Genomic DNA, 21,572 nt, shown 5'->3' with positions numbered 1-21,572 from the left:
TTTCAAAATCAGAAAAAGCAAAACTTAATTTATTTAAAATTTTCAAGCCTTAAAAGTATGTATTCAGATGCTGTCTCTGGGATTTGTTTTGCTCCATAACCAGCAGAACAGAAAGCTTTCAAGTAATAGGAACATATCAGGAAACACATAAAATATGTTCATCAGATTCCTGCAAATGTTATCTCTATTTCTATCACAAAAATACCCGCTATCTCCAAATAGAAGCAGGAAGCTTATGACTCTTTCTTGTAACAGCTTGACTGGTGTGGCCCACACCCTTCCTGCTGTGGGGTGGCAGGGGCAGGAGTTCAGTTCTAACTTCCTGTGAGGCAGAAGTCCTATGACTGCTGGTCAGCTTTGTGGCAGGAGGAACTGGGTTGAGAGGCAACTGGGTGGTGGGACACCTCTAGAAACCCAGGGATAATTCATATAATAATAATTCATATTTTAAAAATTACATCTGCTTCACTGACATCTTCTAACCTCTACAGCTTACAGCTACAAAACTTCACATTTTATTTATCATGTTCTTATTTCTTTTGGAAAGCAATGAATTGTAATTCAGGCTTTTTAAGCTTTAGCTATGAGCAGTTCTGTGCACTTAGTAGATGGGCTTCAATGATCCATCCCTATGCAGCTTGCTTTTGAGAGCAGCTGTCCATTGTTAGTCTTTAGATTTCACATCTAATGACGGATTCTGTTTCAGTTTATATGCATTTCAGAGACTAAAAACCAAAATAAAACAAACCTAAAAGTGGCACCTGTGCACATTAAGTCTCTTGCATGTTTCATGCTGATCCTTCCTGTCTCACAGTAGGAGAAATATGCAGCTACGTAATGTAGCTGTACTGTTTGAAAACAAAAAGGACCTGAAAGGACCTTCCATCATATTCAGTGAAGTGCAGGGGCAGAGCAAGAGATAAATGCTGTTCTATCCTTTACACAGAAGATTTTGTTCAGATTACCCTACTGCCAAGAAGTCAGAGTAATTTTGAATAAAAGAACGAAACATTTGCTCAGATATATTTCCATAGCCTGAAAAGTGGAAAGTTTTGGTCCTAATATCACTTGTAAAATAAACATCTTTTATGGAGGTATGAGGCAAGAAAATGGAATGTATTTCTGAATCAGAAAAATTCATGCTAGTGGAGGATAAAAGCTGCTTAACTCCAGCTATATCTGATTTCATATAGCTTTGCAGATGCAAAGAAATGACATATTTCTATACTGATGGCAGAGGACATTCAACAGGTATATTCAATAAATATATGTGATAGGTGTGTTCAATAGGAGGGGAGTGATCTATGAGAAGGATAAAATTAATGAGTGGAGAAAAGTACTGAGCATCAGGAAATACAGTGCAGACCCATTTCTTGTGATGTATGTGCATAAGAAGAGTGCAACATTGTGTAGGGTTCAAAGTAAATTGGCTTATTTCTTTTGTCCCATGGTGTTTTTTAGTCTGTACCAAAATGGAAATAAAAATTCCTAATGTGGATACATGAAGCACAAATTAATGAAGGCCATTTGGCCATTTCCTCATTCCTTTGGCATCTCTAGAGCAGGCAGTTATTTCAGGAGTGACTACATTTGGTTTGTTACCCAAAGATTTCAACAGAGAAACGTAACAGGCTCAAGAAGACTGGACTTTGAAACTACATAAAGAATCAGATTCTTGTCCAGGGACTTTATTTCCATGATAGCGTAAAATTTTTCAGATCTTTTGAGTATTTTCAGTAAATTAACTATGCCTGTATTAATGAATCGAAAAAATAAATTTGTCTTGGCACTATAACATCCTGTGCTTTTCTGATTGTTAGGTATGGTTGAGTGATGATTACCAGCTCATTGCAAGAGTAGTTTCATTCCAGAAAGTGCATTAAATGACTTTGGTGCAGAAGCGAGAAAGGATCTCCCATCCTGGAAAATGCATATGCACCCAGACAAACAAGCCATGCTTACATATAAAGGCCTTGTTACTTAGTCCTAGAGTGCTATAATAAGGATCTCTCCACAGAGGCCTGAGTGGGGTGTCAGGGTGCTCTGCCAACAGGGTAGCTAATGGTGACGTGTGCTTTTGGCTCACAGAGTCATTCATACACTGAACTTTTTTGGGCACTGTTTACATCTGTTTATTCACCATTATGCAAGGAGGATGTGCACATCTATAAAGCCTTTAAATGTCTTGGGGTTTTTTCCACACCTTCTGCCAAGTTCCATAAATTTTACAGCTTCACTAGCTTGGAAAAAGTTACCTCTTCTCACCACCATTAGACTGAATAGTTTTATCATCATTTTCATAAGACATTCCCTTAACCCAGCATCACACAGTCAAGGATTTATTGTTTGAAAACCCAGAAGGGGCATGAATGATCGAGATATAGTGGGTATTTATAAGTCTTAGCAGGCAAACAAGGTTTTTAAAACCTGCAAAATTCCACCCATGGGACTGGCAATGGAAGGAGTGCTGTTGCTACCTCAAAGAATTTGCAGTGGTGACTTGCCTTTATATGTTTGTGACATTTGCCTCAAACAGTTTTCATAGTGACTGGATTTCTCTTTCAACTTTGAGAAAATGGCAGGTGTTCACATGGACATAGGAGTTTCTCTTACATGAACCTAGACAGAATCTAGTCTGAGGCCTTTTTTTCTAATTTGAAAAAAGGCAGTGTGAGTTTGGGTAATGTAATGGAGTTAAACCTAGCGCAGCGTTGATGTAATAGCTCAGATAGTGAAATATGTTCATGCATTTCTAAATTTTGGATAATGTCTAAAAAGCCAGCTCAATAGACTGAAATTAGGAGAATACAATGGTAAAAAACACGCACTAAAGAATGATGTGGAAACTTTTCTTGCAGGTAAGCAGAGGAGACTTAAACACAATTTCACTGTCCAGTTACAACTGATGAGGCATCAAAGGCAATGTTTACCATGGTTGACAATTTCAGCATAAGTTTGTACATACATCTGTAAACATTGCTCAGATGTGGTCTGTGGATCCCTCTGTATGTACATGCACAGTTAGAGTCACACATATGTTATCCTGAGATATACACAGTGCATGGAGACGTATAGATACAATGTACACATCATACAATACACATTGGAATAGGCCATGAAATAAGTAGCACTTAATGTTTTCCCATGTTATCTGTGCTCCTTCCACTAAACAACCACTGACATTGATTGGCTCTCTTGAACCACCTTCTAGGAATGTATCTGGAAATAACTACAATGATATTTATCAAGAAAAATATATACAATCTATGTTCTATTTTGAATGTGCAGTGTGAGTGGTGAAGAGCAAAGTCCCAAATGCCAGTACAGCATAGGTAATAAGTTTGCCAGTTAAGATTGTGAAGAACTGTCAGTGACATCAAATACTGTGATGCTCAATCTCAGGGAGTTGCAGTGCCATGGTGTATGAAATGAAATAAATAAATGAAATAAACATAGTGTAGAATTCCCATTCATACTCAACTTTTTTTCAACAAATAGCACAACTACATTATCTCTGCCTTACTTTAAAAGCTGAAGTACAAAAATGTCCAAGTATCATACATTACAAATTAGCTTTTTGCCCGATATTTTTCTGGCAGCTCAAAAATGTAGAAGTAGAAAAGTGCAGATGCTATAAATTATCTATGCCTGCTACAAGGAAGAACATCCTAATTAAATGAAGTTTTTAATTTCATGAAAACCTGAATGTCATACATGCTTTAGCTAAGCTTCCAAAGAGAAGTGTTTGGGTATCATGGGAGTGCAGTGCACAAGTCAAAAAAGGCAGCCATCATTATGAACTCCTCACCTTCACCAGACATCTCTGCATACCCTTCAGGCTAACAAGAAGGAACCTACAAATATGTATCACTTTGACCTGCTCCCAGAAGCCAGTGCAGTGGTATTTGAATGGGCAAATACATAAAAGATAGAAAGAATACATAAAACTGAAAATCACAGAGGGTGGAAGCAGGTTGTGAATAGGGACAGCAGATTTGAATGGGTCAAAGAATATTCAGAACTACCACAATGAATATGTATGTATTTTAAAATTCAAAATACATCAAAATACATGATGATTGATGAACTGTGTGAAGTCCAAGCTAGTGGGGGTTTGGGAGAACATCACTAAGGACAGGTCATCCCCTGGTAGGCTTGGTGAACAGACCATTTACTACACAGACCATTTTTGCCAACAAGGACCTGGCAAATGTGAAGCCTTCTCCAGTTGTTTTTGATACATTTTACACATCTTTAGAAAAGAAAGTGTCAGACCTCAAAATATACAACTCCTGTAATTAGTGAAGTGTCTTTTGATATTGTAAGATCAGATAACTCTGCATAGGGAGATTATGAAAGGGAAAAGAAACCCGCCTGATAACAAGGCAGACTTGTAGAGCATTTTTTAGCGTAAGAATCTAAGAGCCATCTGGAGGAAAATGAGGGTTTAGAATCTTTTGAATAGCGATGCATAAATAGTCAGATGGGTAAGGGGTAAATGAAAAGCAGTTTATAAATACTACGACACTGCTTGACCATCCCTACTCTATATAGGGTAGGGTGGTGATAACTATTTTTAAAATTATTGATGTTGCTGATTAGGGGGAAAAAAAATTAAAACTTTCTTTTGCTTTGATGTTTGCATTCTGTAGAGTGTACTTTGGGATCCCTACTCACTTTTTAGATATATAAGGTTGATAATGAACCAAGACTTTTTAGAATATTCTTGCAGAATAAGTAAAGATATATACTAATCAAGACAGCAAAGTAAGAAAATGAAGCTGTGCATAATTGAGAAAAGTCACGACCTCTCTCTGAATATCTCTGTGCATATTCCTTCTGCCAGAACCCTTTAGGCCACTTATTGTTTAGGTTACACAGACCCACAGATTTACATCCTGGGAGCTACTCAGGCCTTTCCTATATTTATTTAGCTTTAGGACAGTGCCAGACTGATTAGCTTTTGTTGCAAGTGTATTATGCAGGAGTGGGAAAAGGTGCTTCATGCACCATGGCCTCTGCTCTTGGATCTTCAGATCAAGTGTCTCTCACTGCCTATACCAGTACACAAGTAATAAACTTCTATCACAATTTTACAACGAAAAAGCCAAACATATAATGTATTTTGTGGTCTGTTCAGAGGCTGACAGTGATTGGGGTCTATTCTGCAAACCTTTCTCCAGACTACCCAATGGCTCCTGTCTGGCTATCACTTCTGACTCTTTGGTCCTCTTCATATGAAGTCTAATCTTGTATTATTGCAATTAACAGAGACTGGTCTCTGAAAAGCCAGCTTTCAGAGCTGTGAGGAGAGTTAATGGGACTGACCTGTTTGTCTGCCATCAGAATGATGCTTTCTACTGTGTTTCTGACTTAATTTTCCTCAAAACAGATGAAATATTACACCAGTTGTACTACTTAAAAGTAATTCTGTGTCATTGGTCTTGCATTGTTCTTCTCTGCAACCTATTATGTGCGCCTGTGTTCATAAATAATATATATCCACTAGTGCATACAGCTAAAATTTTTGTGTGTGCATGGGTTTGAAGCAAACACAGAAACATATAAAATGCAAATTAAATTGATGCTCACTGTACTTGCAACACAGCCAAATTCTTAATATTTTATAGTGCATATTCCATTAAATAAATACTAACTAAACTGATCTATGCTACAATATGTGTATACATACACATTTTATGATACCTGTAAATAACATTTTAAAGCCTGTTCACACATCAAAAGACAGGTTGTTTATTTCTCTGTTAAAACAATCCAAGGAATTAACTCTTCCTATTATGTAAACAGTGGTGACAGACGCTTTCAAGGAAGCTTAACTTCAATAAAAATAATAGTTTCCCATTTAAAATCAATACTAATATACCATAAATCCCCCGATGAACTCTGGCTTCCTTACATGCTCTCACATTTTGTGTATTAGGGGCACAGCACTACTCTAGATATCAGAATATAATAATATGGCAATATATATAGATATAGATATATATTTAAATGTTAAAACATTTTTTAGGTCAACTTGAGTAATGAATATATTTCAAATTATATGGTTTTTTTCTATAAAAAAAGGTAATTAATTTTCTTTGCAACATGGGTGCCTTTGTATGTGGCTAGCAAACTAGCAAGACAATTCTTGTATCTTCAGTTCAAAATGTACTTGTGACATAGATGAAGCTTTAACTTTTTTCTTTTTTGTACTAAAATTGTACTTTCAGTAGAGTTTCAATATAATTTATGAGATTACTTTAGGGTAGACATTTTAAACAACTCATAGAAAAGAGAATTTGTCTTAATGACAAGAAAGCTAGGTATAGTCTATTCATTTCTCAAGCAGACCTTTATGAATCACTTTAAAAGGACACTACAGCTGAAGACTGAAGAGCAATATTTATCAACATTAAATAAAACATTCGGTGAAATATGTATAAATATTTCTTCATATGAACATAACACAAAATTAAATAGTTCAGATACACAGACACCATTTAATATATTTCCACTGTTGTCAAAATCATCTGTAAACACCATCTCACACTGAATACAAAAGCAGCTTTAACATCAGTTCTGTGTTCACAACACTGATGCCCTTTTGTAAAATAAGATACTTGTTTTATTTTCAGCAAAATAAGAGTCTAAGCAATAAAAAAAAAAGTTTTGGTCAGTTCAAAGGAGAATACAAAATAATCTTTCAACATGTAGTAACTAAATCAGATTTAGAGCAACAGTTTGAAGTACAATCCTTTCCCCAGGGGACCTCTGACTTTTATAAATCATGTTTGGTGCAGACCACATCACAAATACCAGGAAATACTGGTCATGTCTAAACTATAAATATTAAAGCCCTTTTAAAATTGTCTTTATCAAAAATTGCCAGGTTACAAATTGGCAATATCACATTTTTCACATCACTGAATAACCTGGCGTCAAATGGATATAGGTACACTTCTGATGATTTTTAAAACAGGTTGTGGAAAACAAACACTTTTTAGTGAGCATCCTTCACGCACAAAAATAAGCATTTCTTTGAAACAAATCATTTTTATCTGAAGATCAGCTGGGCAGACAGTGCAAGCAGCGGGGCTCCACCAACTTTTGTCAGAAAATTGCAACTTGAACTTTCATTGGAAGCCGTACAGACACTGCACACAGGATCTGAGCTGGGTCTGAGAAGGGTGGTGCATCCCCGCGGAGCAGCTCAGGACAAGGTGTTGCAGGAGCTGTGTGTGCCTCGACAGCAGAACAGCCTCCCCAGCAGGACACGGGGCTGCTGCTGATGGTTGTGCCTGCCTGGCTCCTGAGCAGCTCCCTTTGAGCACTGGTACCGTGCAGCCCAGATCTGGGGTCTCATCATCCTATGCCCTGCAAAGATAGCTTCATGCTCTTCCCTGAATATAGCCTTCAATTCCTTTCCCCTTTGTATCTTTTAAACAGGCATGATCACTTTGAGGAGAGACTCTGTGCTCAAGATTAAGGTTTTACTGGGCAAGTACCCCATTATAAAACTCTGCAAACTCACAGGCTGTTTTGGTTTTCTCAGTTTGAAATGTGGACACCATGCTTTGGTTCCAGAGATAAACTTGAATTTCAGGTGGCAAATAATGAGCTTTATACTTACAACATGATTTTCTGACTTAAAAAAAATTTCAATCACATGTAGTCATGATGGGCAGCCCTGTAAAACCTAGAACAATAGGTCACCTCTTTCCTGGTATGTGTGTATTTCAGAGGTGTGAATGCATGCTATGCATACACACACACTCAAACACATATAACATCAGCTGCACACATTCTCAGATACTCAGAAATCAGGAATCAGGGATACAATTAACAATATACCAGAAGAGAAGTAGACAGGAAGCTCTACCAGAAAAACAAGAGGCAATTTTTCGACCTATGCCGTGTCCCAAATAATTTCATAATCCTGTTTTACTAGCTTGCTACATCTGTATGCAACTTGAATTGAGAGTTGTTGGATTCCTTGGAAAAAGAAGAGTTGGGCTAGCTAGATGTGCTTACCTGAGATCCCAGAGTTGATTATAATCAAAGAACTGGGCAGATCAGTAATGGGTTTATAATTGCAATACAGCTTCTCACAAATTCGTAGGAAAACTTTATTAAATCTTTCACTCCTTAGTAAAAATGTTGACGTTTCTTATTTTTTTGCAGAATGTGGACTGACTTTTATATTAAACTGCATTTATTGAAAGGCTAAATAAGCCTGGCAGCTGCTTTCATCTCTGGATATTTAAACCATAGAATCAGCACCCTGGAACCACCTTCCCACCCCAACCCATCCCATCCCTCACTATCCTGCCCATCCTGCCCATGCCATCCTGTTCTGTCCTATCTCGTCACATCCCATCCCATTCTGTTCCATCCCATCACATCCCTGCTTCATTATTTTTTTCTTTAAAAAATACTATTCTATGAAGCCTCCCTAGGGATCCGCTTATGAAAAATGACAGACTGCCTTTGCTGATACTGCTGTTTGCGTCGTTTTCGTTTGTCACACTGGCACAGCAGCAGCATCTTGAAAGTGTTTCTGAATGTTTTGTTACACAGTGCATAGCACATGGGGTTCACTGTGCTATTGATGTAGCAAAGCCAATACCCCAGGTGCCAGAAATGTTTGGGGATACAATTGCAAAAGGTGTTCACCAGAACCATGATGTTGTACGGGGTCCAGGTAATGATGAAGGCAAACAAAATAGCACTGAGTGTCTGTGCCGCTTTCTTTTCTTTGATAAGTGACATTCGTTTTCGTTTTGTGATCTGACTTCTGGTCTTCAAGGCAAACTTTTTTGCCAGGGTTGCTTCCTTAAAGGACAAGGGCAGGGCTGTTGATGTCTTGGTCACTGACGAGATGCCATCAGAAGCTGTGGTTGTATCTTCTGACTCGGGTTCAATTGGAAGCTTAGTAAAGCTCTTTTGGAAATTTCCACCATCCTGAACGCTTTTGGGAGGGTGCAATTTTTTAGGTTTCTTTTCCTTAGATTCTGTGTCAGATTTCTGCAGTTCATCCCCTGACTCGTGCAAATCTTCCGAGGAGGGTAGTTTTGTGGAATTGAGGATAGCACTGTGACCAGGAAGCTTCAGCACGATGGAATAGATGGCTCTGGTCTCTGCAGCAAGGTCTTCTTCATCAGATGAGGCTGAATTTTCAAGGGAGGCAGCAGCATCGTTGTTGTTCCAGCTGTCACTGCTGCTATGCTCTTGGTCCCCCTGATCTGTGCTGGGCTCCCAGCTCTTCATTGTGAGCCAGAAGTGGCAGCGCCTGTATTTCTTTCGGGCGGAGCGTTTCATGTTCTGCCGCTGCAGCTCGTAGCTGCTGCAGCTCCGGGAGCTGCCCGTCTGGTGCACAAAGCGTGCTGCCTCTGCATCACTGCCCGAAGCCTGCAGCCCTGCTAACTCTTTGGTGCGTTTCTCCGTCTCCTTGTAGATCCTCCAATACAAAATACTCATAATGGTGACCGGCAAATAAAAGGCAGCTATGGCAGTGCCAAAAGTGATGATAGGTTCAGTTAGAAACTGGATGAAACATTCATCAGGGGGCACAGTCCTCTTCCCAACAAAATACTGCCAAAACAAGATGGCAGGGGCCCAAAGAACAAAAGAGACGATCCATGCTAAACCAATCATTATCCCAGCCCTTTTAGTTGTTCGTTTGGCTCTGTATGTTAGTGGCCTTGTGATGGAAAAATACCTGTCAAAACTTATCACAAGGAGGTTCATGACAGAGGCATTACTGGCAACATAGTCAATGGAGAGCCAAAGATCACAGGCCAAACTTCCCAAAGCCCAGTGGTCCATGATGATGTATGTGGTATAAAGATTCATGGAAAGAACACCAATGATCAAATCTGCACATGCAAGGCTCAACAAGAAGTAGTTGTTGACTGTTTTCAGTTGTTTGTTAACCTTAAATGCAACAATCACTAAGATGTTTCCTATGATGGTCACCAGTGCAAGAATCCCAGTGAGGAAAGCAATCAAAACTACCTGCCAGACAGTGTGTCCACCCAGAGGGTCTTTGCTTGTGGCATTTAGGGTCATGTTTGTTGATTCCACAGTGGAGAAAGGAAAACTCTCTGTAGTCTGAGGGAAATCATAGCTGCCAATGAGTGATGCTGCTTCATCAAGGAGTCCTGGTCCATGCGAATCCCTCTTCCAGAAGGAGCTCACATTTGGAAAAAGGGGCGAGGATGAACTGTTATTTTGCATGATCATTGTGGCTCTCTGACATAGTCTGTAGCAGAGAAAAACCAAACAAAAATCAAGTGAACAGGTGAAGATGTTAAATAAATAATTATCCTCATACATAAAATCACTTTAGCACTTCAAAAGATGTCTTTAAAAAGCGAGCTGCCTGTGGTACATTTCAAGGCAAACCTGTATGTGATAGTACTCAGTTTCCAGACTGAGATTAATCTGAGCTCTTTATAGTGAACACATTGTATTTCCTTATAAACGTTCAATAACAGAGGAACCAAAATCCCAGGATGATTTGAATCCACAGCAGTATTAAAATGCCCCTGAACTCTAACTCTGAATTAAAATACTCCCTGCTGGATCTGTCCTGAACTCAACATCTCAAAAATACACTATTCTGGAGCCTTCAGAAATTAAGTTCCAATCATATGGAGCCCCAAATCTTCCAAGTTCTAATCAACGCTTGTGGCCAGTGCTATCTTTGCTCTAGCAAAACAGAGCCACAGTCTTGCTGCCTCCAGCAACAGCTGGTGATAAACAAAAATATTGTTCTGCCTTTCCTTGAACTATGGACATACAAGTCAGCAACATTTAACTGTGTCAAGCTACTCCAACCTGTGAGGCAGCAAAACTCTTCCCATTTTCATCCACCTTTCAGCTATCTGATAAAAGTAGTAAAAGTCCTCATTACCACTTTTTGCAGATGCCACTATTAATTATTTTCATGTACGTTTCTATACTTGGACTAGGGATTTTGCACATCTAATGACTTCAAAATTTCTTTAGGGGCAACACATGGTAAAAGTTCCTTTGAAACTATGGTCTCTAGAGTCAGGAAAAACCTTTGGTAGATGTATGTCAAAGCAATCATTAAACACTTCAGGAAAATAGGGGAAAAAAGCATGAAAGGGATTAATAATTAAGCTTTAATCCTTTTCCCCAAGTACTAACATAAAATGAACACATGCTCAAAATAGGAACTTGCATTTCTCTTATTTCATTAGCTTCTCTAGTCAGCTGACTGGATCCATAGTAATAAATGAATTATATCATCACGAAGAAAAAATTCTGATGAAAAAGTCCATCATTGACTGTAAGCGTTGAGCAAAACATGCTGTCAATGTTTGTTTGTTTGCTAAATGTGAGTCCTTCCAGAATCAATATATAATGGCATGAGATAAGGAGCATCATAATACACTGATCTGACACAAAAATATTTACCCAGAAGAGGAGGGTTTGGTTCTGTTTTTCTAATTAATTTCTCAATTCAACTTTCCCTTGAATTTTTGTTCAAAATGGTTTAGTTACAAAGTCATAAGACACTATGTGATTTTAAATGGTGCAGTTTCTTTGACATAGGCAGTAAATAGACCAGCAATTTCTTTCCTTCATTCATGTACAATAACTAACAGAAACTTCTCCCCTATTTCGATATCCAGCGTAAATGAGGTATTATTGTTTCTTTTTATTAATAGGAACACAAGGTTACAATGAAGATACCATATTATAATCTAATTCAGTCCACTTTTAATGCATTCATCATTGTATAACTCAGAATATGAACACTATAATAATGAATAAATATTGCTCTGGCAAATCATACAGTTAAATTTTAAGTCTTTTCCTGATAGAATGATTGAAAACTCAGAGAAGCTCAACTTCTAAAAAATAAAATGGCAAGACAGGACTGCTGGAAACCGTCCTTCTTGCAGTGTTTTATTTAGGAAGCAGGCATTTTTTCCAGAGCTGTCAGACAGGATGAGGTCAATACCAGAATAGTATGAGAGGGATCTCAAATAATGATATTTTCTAAATATATGCCAGACATTATTAATGTTATAGGGTGCAGATCTTCCTTCACTCACACTAGGGATGGAAAACAGAGGATTAAAGTCAGAAAGCATCTGCTCTGCAGCCATAAATTTCTAAGACCTCTGTAGGGCAACAGCCAATTCAGTCAAGCTTTGGTTGAGAAATCTAACAGGTACACTAAGATGGCAATGATATTACACTGTTTTTTCATAAAAAAGACAAGCTGGTACCTTGTAACACATAAGAAAAGATCAGGAAGAATATATCAATAAAGGAGACCAAACTTCCACTAAAATTGATAGAATGAAAAACAATATCACTTAGAAGTGATGGTAAAAATAATTGTACTACTAAGAAGTAAAAGTAGTTACCAGTTAGGTAGTAGTTCCCATTTTCATTGTATAACACAACCATGAACTAACCTAAGTGTTAGTCTTGGAAGTCCAAAACAAATACCAAATAGAGATACAAATAATCTTGCAAAATTAACATGTAAAGGCCACACTATCTATCACTAAGTCCATAAATCAATTGCGAATTCTATTTAAATGTAGACTTTGAAATGAAGTTCCAATGGAAATGCAATGATAAATCCTTTCAGAAATGCCATGATTCAAAAGACTCATGATGAGGAGTCCTGGGATCATCATAATTCAGCTGCAGTCTTTCAGACACTGAAGAAGTGTTGGAACCAAACTTTCTTTCTCAGGTCAGTTCTTTCGTGTCTGGACTTCAAACTAGCTTCTCTAAGTTATTGTTTCAATGAAAACCTGAACAGTGCATAGCACTCCAGTAACTGAGGAGAAAGAGAAACTGAGAACAACCCACCATCTGTCTCCTGCTGTCCAGTGCAATCCTGCATCTGAAATTTGGCTTTTTAAACTCTGCAGGGATCAAAGGGAGCCCTAAACTTGCATTGACTGCACTATTTGATAAAATGGAAGTGCTAGTGGGATGATTAGTACAGTCTTTTGTTATACTCTGCCTCTTCTACAAGCTCCTGTAATTGAACCATTTAATTCAATAAAAAATGTATTAACCTTATGTTCATCTGCACAGAAAAAAGGAAATATCACTACCACCACCACCACTATAACATACCAGATCAGCACAGCTGGATTTTCTTGCCTTTAGGAAGCCAAGCCAAGCTACATTATCCATCATTTTCCAAAGCTGCCATGCAGTTTCAGCTTTCTGTATAAGTGCTACAGGGAAGGAGTGTCCTGGGTTTGACAAGATGACAGCAGGATCTGCAGTGCAGCTGCCAGCAAGCCAAGCTCAGACAGAATGATGTGTGACCAAGTGAGAAAGCAGCCACATATACTTTGGTAAAACAAACAGTGCAGCACTGTCTGAGTGTGGCAAACAAACCTAACTGTGAAACGATTATAGTTTACATACCGTGATAAGAACTTACAAATCACTGGTATGATACACTACATCACAATTTCAAGGCAGGGAGTAGTAAAGGAAACTTCTTTTAGACTAAGAATGTGTAATTACTCACCTGAGATCATAGTAATGGTATTCCCTGTGGGTTTGAGTCTTTTTGTTCTTGTTTCTGCTTTTTAATAGGATTTTATGAGAGATGGAGGCCAGAGAACACCAGACACAATGCACACTTCCCAGGACTACTCAGGAAAAGTGTGGGGCCAGTACAGGCAATGGCTACATAGACACATCCATCCAGCACACCTCTGCCCTCTGCCCAGCTATGGGGAGTGAGATATTTGATATCCCACTAACACCGACTGGAAGGGTAGGAGAAAGCGTCTATAAAAATGGTCATGATTTCAATAAATGGGTATAATCCAGATTTAAAAGCCTGACATTTTGACTAGTCCAATTTATTTCACATTGCTGTAAATAGGAAGTAGAATAGAATAGATGGTAGTAACAGTTCTGTCACACATTTTCAGTGCATTTAATTGCTGTCTGCTTATTAATATTTAAATGCTTTTGTGAGTATTCCACATTTTACCAAAATTTTTCTTTTCCTTAAACCTCCCTATTCAAAAGCTCTTTTTTTCTTGCTGTCTTTGAAGTGGTCTAGGAAGCATTTTTTAGGCAGTGAGATGGCAATCTGTGGGCTTGGCTATCTGTGAGCTCAAAACTAGCAAGCCTTTATGGCTGAAGAATTTCACATTGCATCTGTTTACACAGACAAGAAAATTGCTTACCTTAGTTTTCCATTTTCTTCTGCACTGCTGTTATATACACATTAGCCTAAACAGCAGAGGGCTCCATGTCGTGATTTATAAAAGACTTTTCTAACACAGAGAAGGGAAGCCTTCAGAATGCTTAATACAGTTACCTAAACTAGCACATATACTTTGTTACGAAACTATTATTTGGTAAAATAAAAATATACATTTGAGTTGAAAGGTCTTCCTAAGATTATTAGCAAGATTATGTACAACAACTTTTCAAAACATGCAGAGGTTTTTTTGTTTTTTTGGTTTTTTTCAATCTTTTCAAAATACAGTGTATTTTTTCAAAGTACAATAAAGAATTTTAAAAGCTCGTAATGGAAGATGAAAGCATTCACAGTTTTACATTTATAGTAGCTCATATCAATTGAAGTTAGTGTAGCAGAAAGTACAGGATTCCTTATGGATGTTTATGTGGCAACAGGAAGTGTAGTTATCAGTGAACATGACCTCAGACTTACCATGACTACATTACACGAGTATTAAATATATTACACTAAATATAGTTCTGTTTCTTTGCAGAATGAGAATACAGAACCATAGAAATCAAGCACACCAGGAAAAATCCTGGCCACTCTCTTACACATTCATGGTAGATAAAAACAAATGACTAATTATCATATACTTTTTAATATATGTACATATACACACAAGTATATTTACATACAAATGTATGTCATATATAGTGTGATGAGTATATGTATATAGAGCTGCAGATGAAAGTATATGTATATATACACCTATGTACACACACACACACACACACACACACACACACACACACACATTTCTGCAACTACATATGCACATAATTTTGTCACATTATTCCAAGTACTCTTATAAGGGAAGACTATATCTTTCACTTATTAGCTATCAACTTGATACAGAGAATGTTCAGTCAAACCTATCCCAGTTATACTTCAATCCATAAATATGTTTTGTTTTCTAAATTCACTTAAATTAAATGCCAGTGCTTTAAAATCACTTTTGTGATTAATGAATTAGATTTTCTCATTATGTGCTTATTCTCTTTTTGCTGCTAGTGCTGCTAACTTGCTCATGCAAGTTAGGAACTCATTTCTCTAATCATATGGATCCTTTTCATTACTTTGAAGAATGTATAGAGAACCTAATGCACAGCACTGAGCTACCTGATCCATCTCCCTTGTAGCCCTGCAGTCAGAGGAAAGGAGCATCCCTGGGGGGCAGAGGCAAGGGGATGCTACCTCAGGTGCTCCTGCTGGGACACCCAAGGATGCCAGACTGGGAGTACCTGAGTCTGTGTGCTTGGCACAGCCAGGAAATACACTCTAAAGCTGGGCCAGGGCAAGAGCCTCTTCTTTGCCTTAGTTTGCCACTTAGCTTTTGCTAAACATCTCTTTCACTAGGACTGAGAGACTTTTGTTCATACTGCCCAGCTGTCCCTGCAACATCCTCTGGGAATGTGATTGCTTAAGCTGTGTTTGCTTTTACAGAATGTGCTTTTCCAAACAGCTTACTTCTTGTAGTATGAACCCTTCACTGAAGGCTTTTATATTATAATAAAAATGCAACTTTGAATGTATTTTAATGGCCAGCGACTTCAGTGGAAAAATCTGCTTATTTGTATGACCTCAAAAATAGGAATAAATACTGTGTTGCCATTAGGACCAGAGAAGAAAAATCTCAGACGGTGCATCTGTGCAAAAATCCAGACATGCATTTCTGATCTCTTTCACTTAAGGCTGCATAATTCTCTTGCATATTTTTTTTTAACAAAGATGTCATCTATAACAAATATACATCCTAGTCTGCACAGTTAAAGGACAGTGCTTTTCACAGATTTACAGAATATGTGTTTAGTACAATTTATTTACTCCATGACCCTATACTCATTCACACCATGACTTTCAGTTTGAAAATAATCCTATCTTGAAATCCTCTAAAATTATTCCTAGAGGTTTCAGAAATGAGCTACTAATCTCACTTGTGATAGGTCTCAGGGCAGTGCACAGGTTTCTCACATGTAGCAGCAGCAGACTTGCCAAAGGAGGGGTACTTGTCGTTTGGACAAGTGCACTTAGTGGTTTTTGTCTGAACAATTCATACAGGACAAAGTGAAATCTTCAAAAGCCTGAGCTTGGACATGCCCAGAGTTTTCAAATGCTTGAAAACCAGAGCAAATCAATTCTTGCCTAATTAAGATTACAGTAAATATTGATTATCAGCTTAGTTAAATCTATGAAGTACAATTCTAAAAAGAGAGGAAATTATTTAAATTCCAGGCAGTTTCAGTGAGTTTTATTAGAGTTACACCCCATCTGTCTAACTGATATTGTAGGAAACAGACATGCAGCCTGAAGTTAGTAAGAATTACAAATACTGAGAGTTTTACTCAGTTTGAGCAAACCACTGCAAACTGACTTTGCAGGTATCTGGGGACAGGAAAGTTTGGAAAAACTGTTTATTACTAAACTGAATAAAAATATGGTATTAGATTTAAATTTAAGAATACATGTCATTCAGTTATCTCCTCTATTCGTGAATGTATAATTTTCCTTTGAATAAAACCTGTCCATCTTAGAGAGTTCATTCCAGTATTTTATTATATATGCACTTTTCAACCCAGGATTTATTACTATTTTGTTAATTAATATAATGTTGGATCACAGTAGTGATCCAGATTTTCAGTTCTCTCCTTATGAAACACTGCCCATTGACTCCACAGATAATCCTCCTAATGAGATATTTAAAGTCACATGAAAATGTTCACTATGTGAAATAAAGTAAAGGGAACTCTTAGGATTAATGATATCATTCTCCCAGATGTTGTTAAGTGCTAGAATACCTTGAATCAACATGGAAAAATAGCGTCTAAAGAGAAATAAAATCAAGCCTTGTAAGTAATTTCTCCTCTTTTACTGAAATGGCATCATACTCTATAAAATCAATCATGTTTGAGCATGTTCATATTGAGAAGATCTTGTTATCAATTCTAGATATAGAATTTCTAATCCTGCCCTACTTTTAGTAATACTTTCATGCATTTAAATTCCATATTTAATGTGAATATTAGCAATTAAGAACCTCTACAGGGAATGGCAAGCCTCATAGGCAGACCTCTTTACTACCTTAATTGGTACTGCTTTAAAATAAAGTAATCAATTGATTATGTCTTAAAGAGAAATAAACTTGCTTTTTCTGTTTGCTCACTACACAATACACCTCCAGAGAAAACTGGAACACCATACAAACACTTTTCAAGTATAAAAGAATTCAGAGAGCCTGGAAACTGAGCTCTAAAGAAGCTCACCTGACACCTCACACAATCTTTTCAATTTCATTTGTCTGTGAGAAGAAAATGAAATGACAAAATGTCTGTCAAGCCTTGAAACCAGAAAATTGAAAATATTTTTTTCTGGAAATCTTTTCCATGGTGGGAAAATAAATAGCCCAAAAAACAGCAACAAAGATGTAAAAAAGCCCAGGTTTTCTGCTTTTCAAAGCAATATGGTTTTTACCTTCAGAAACTAATTTCATTTTCTCTCAACTTCAAACTGAATCTCAGATATTTTGTGACAAAAATGCTGAAAGAAGATGAGCTCCATTCCATTGTTCATTGAGAAAAATTACAAATATATTTGTGTTTCCATCAAGGTCTGGCATAGAGCTATCCAAGTCTCTGGACACAATGTGATGCTTACCTGGTGTCAGGTTCTGTTATATAAAAAATCTCTAACATGCATCATTGAAATGTGTTAAACAACATGAATTTGAACTTTGAGTGTCAAAGATTCTAAAAGTTTCTAAATTGAACTATTGCTGACCACTAGGTTTTCTACTGTGACTATGGCACTGCATGCAGGTATTAAAGAGCAGACTATCTAGCTTTTATTGATGATGGATAGTGTGGCAATTTAACATAAGATGCAATAGAGTGACTTGAAAAATGCTAGGAAATGCTCTATTAAGGGAAAATTATTGTTATTGGCTTTGCTGATTGAAATATTACTGCTATCTACTGTGGCAAACCCAATACTCCCACACAGGACAGATGGTTTACTTAAAAAGTGAAAGAAAAAACCCACAACCCTGTTGAGAGGTTTCAGCTAGAGGAGAAAAATAACTAAGAAACAGCTACTGGGTAATGAAATCTACTTAGATTTTTGGACACAAACTATTTATATGGAAAAGGAAATTTTATGAGAAATTTTGTGCCAGAATGCTATGATATTATAAAACACTGCTTATTATTTTGTCTAAATAATGCCTTAAAACATGCAATCATAATAATGTGTTAAAGCTTTTTTTTCTTGGTGCCAAGTTGTCACAATTGATCAGAAAAAAACATTTTTCTTGTATTTATTTATTTACTTAACTGTTTTACAGAATGGAAATTCCTATTATCTGAGATTGGAATGGATTTATTGCTGAGGATGTAAAGAGTTCTGTGTGCATCCTTTTTATGTATTATATTTCTTTAATACAATTGCAAACAAAATGCTATAATATGGTTGAAACAAAATATTTTTTACCTCAGAGGAATACCTTGGTAAATAATCAAGAGAAAAGGGAAAATACCTTTTGTTTTAACATGTCACTCAAAATATTTCAATAAGTACTTTGTTTCTTTATTCACCAGTGTGTTTAAAGTCAACCTTTCTATCTATTTAAAAGTGTAGCTTAACACTCACTAGGTGGCACAGTAGTTATTCAGAAGCAAAAGTCTGGACTTTGTAACAAAATCTTAACAAGTCTCTCATAAAAACCTTTGTCTTATACATAGAAATTACAAACCAAATTATATCTATTCCTTGATAGGGACACAGAAAAAGCAAATGCATGTCATCCAAGTACTGGTATGAATCAAACAAGCAGCCAAACTGCAGAAAACTGTGTTTTCTGCTGTAGTTTAACTTTTTTTTTTTTTTTTTTTCCCTTGGAATAGACACATCTGCAAGTCCTAGTGGAATTCTGTAGATTAATCAAAACTGCCCATTCCAACCTTCAACCCCTTTTATGCATGCTGCCAGGAATTCGTAAAGTCTCTGGAAAATTGATGGTAGCAGGCACTGTGGATTTTAATGCTTGCAAGCAATTGTTCTTTAGTGAGCTACATGCAAGTAACCAAATAATGCCCCAATGCTATGCTCCTTTTTTAGGTTTTTTTTGCAGGGCTTGTGGGTTTCTTTTGGTTGTTCACTCTTTTGATTTACAGAGCAAAGACGTGCCCAGGTGGACATGTCACTAAATGGAGACATGTCCAATGAAAATACTTGACTGAGAGGGAGGAGACGCTAAGGAAAAAATTCATTTTTAGTTATTCTACATAAACGCCTGTTGGTAGCTCTCATGACAGGGTCCTCTTCCTACTAAGGTGTAACTAGGTTAAATCTTTTCTGCCCACTTGAAAAACATCCCTGTAATTTGAAGGTTTTGAACTACAGTTTTAAAAAATCCCTGCTAGTACAGAGAATACACATTCACAAGGCAGTGATTTTATTCTGTGTGCAAAATGGATCTGCTCCAGCAATTCACTGCAGTTACACCGCAGAGTATTGATTTCTTTAAGACCCTCTTGTCTGATGGTTGTAGAAGGCTTGTAGTAAAGGAGGCACAAGGCTAAGGAGGGAAAATGAAGGATTCAAGGTTAAGAAAGTTAAATGTGGAAGTCAAGTGTATTCCTAATTCTGTCACAATATCTCCAGACACTACAGAAGGAATGATGTATGCAGATCTTTAAAATAATATCCTTGAAAGGGTAGTGCAAATCTGAATTCAGTAAATCACAGGTATTCCCCCACTTCCATATATGCAACTTTGTAAAATGAAGGATCTTGAATTGTATCTTTGTCAGGTTTTGTCTACACAATTCTAAAATTCTAAGATCACTCCATCAACAAAAAGGATAATTTTTAAATGCAGCTATTATGTTTTCACTATTTCACTACAAGTTTTCTATTCACTATCTAGCTAACACAGCCATGGTACTCTGCAGCCCCTCCTTGTTTCTGTTTCTGAGGATTTGGGCATTCTGTTCATGGTAAATGGAAAGACATGGAGATATAATTACATTAGTTGTAAAGGTTGCTATCTTAGTAACAGGATTTTGCTTCTAAAATAAGAAGGTAGAGTGGACTCATGATTGTTTGCATTTTCCTTTTCAAGCATATAAAGCCTGCATTTTGTAAACCCATTACAGTCTAGGACAATCAACAAAAGCCTTAAAATAAGGGGTCCTACATAAATTACAAGGAAAGTATTTCTCATAGCTTTGATAGGGTTGCTGAAATGGAAAATATTTTATTTTCAGAAAGGAAGAAGAAAGCTAGAAGAAGGAGAATATGTACCTGGAAAAATATCTCCTGCTCTAAAATGTCAGAAGTATTTTAATACTCAAACTAAGAGTAGGGATACATGCTGCACATCTTTTCACAAAGTCCCATTGCCTCAAAAAAGAAGCAATAATGCAGCATGATTTCCTTCCATTCATCTGTATCTTCCAGCTGCCCCATTTTTATGCTTTGATTTGCCAGTGAGCTGTACCTCTAGGCTGTGGGTCTATCTGACCAATTATTTTTTAGAATCAGAAAAGAATTCTCTATTTGGTTGCCACTCATGAGGGTATTTTCTTTGTTGTTCTTTTAATCTTTCTATCCAGTCCTACAGGGATACATGTGGGTAAAAGCTCCTAGGACTGAGTAGTCTTAATTAGGTAAGTATCTGCAGCAATCCGTGGACAGACTCTAGAGAGGATAAAATAGTTTTGGATTTCTACTGGTGGACATCAGAGAAGAGGACAAATTTAAACTTGCTGCTGTTGGTATCTTTTTGCCCTATTTCTTGAAGGATTACAGGTTTACTGTAGAAAGGCCATGGTAGGCTTTGTCTTTTGTTCTCCTGCATGATCTGAGCATCAGCTCTCAGGGTGTTTCAAACCCAGTATTCCCAGTTTGCAGGACTTGTCACCTGGATCCTTGCATTTTGCAAGAAGTGGGTACTGCAGTGTCACTGTGTTCTTCAGAAACTGTCCTGTGGGCCAGGGCATGTCCTTTGCGGAGAAATGAGGTGTGGCTAGGACTGGCATCCAGGGCAGGTGCACCAGGGGAGGAGTGGGGTCAGCATAAACTGCACATGCGTGTGTGCTAAAAGTTCCTGCATGGAATTTCATTGCACAAACAAAACCAATCTAGATAAAGATAAAAGGGACACAAATTATAAAATACAATACAAAGATGTATGGATGGTGCAACGTTGTAACTCCTTATGGGAACCTGAAGCCAGCAGGTGAAGCAGGGAGGGCATGCAGGCAGTTCTTCCTTTTGGAATTATAGTTCTTCTAAC

At 37.3% G+C, this 21,572-nt stretch overlaps 1 protein-coding gene across 1 annotated transcript in view; it reads right to left on the bottom strand.

The window, feature by feature from the left end:
- Window positions 1-6,033: 6,033 nt before the first annotated feature.
- Window positions 6,034-21,572, bottom strand: part of CHRM3 (cholinergic receptor muscarinic 3) — a 262,479-nt gene continuing 246,940 nt past the window's right edge. The window contains exon 4 of the mRNA XM_033055503.1: window positions 6,034-10,264. Coding sequence (XP_032911394.1) covers window positions 8,443-10,245 — 1,803 coding nt within the window. The 5' untranslated portion in view covers window positions 10,246-10,264 and the 3' untranslated portion in view covers window positions 6,034-8,442. The remainder of the gene's footprint in view (window positions 10,265-21,572) is intronic.

Source organism: Catharus ustulatus, chromosome 3 (genome assembly GCF_009819885.2).
Source record: "Catharus ustulatus isolate bCatUst1 chromosome 3, bCatUst1.pri.v2, whole genome shotgun sequence".
NCBI lineage: Eukaryota > Metazoa > Chordata > Aves > Passeriformes > Turdidae > Catharus > Catharus ustulatus.
The sequence above is the reverse complement of the archived record's forward strand: the minus strand, read 5'-3'. Positions and strand labels throughout refer to the sequence as shown.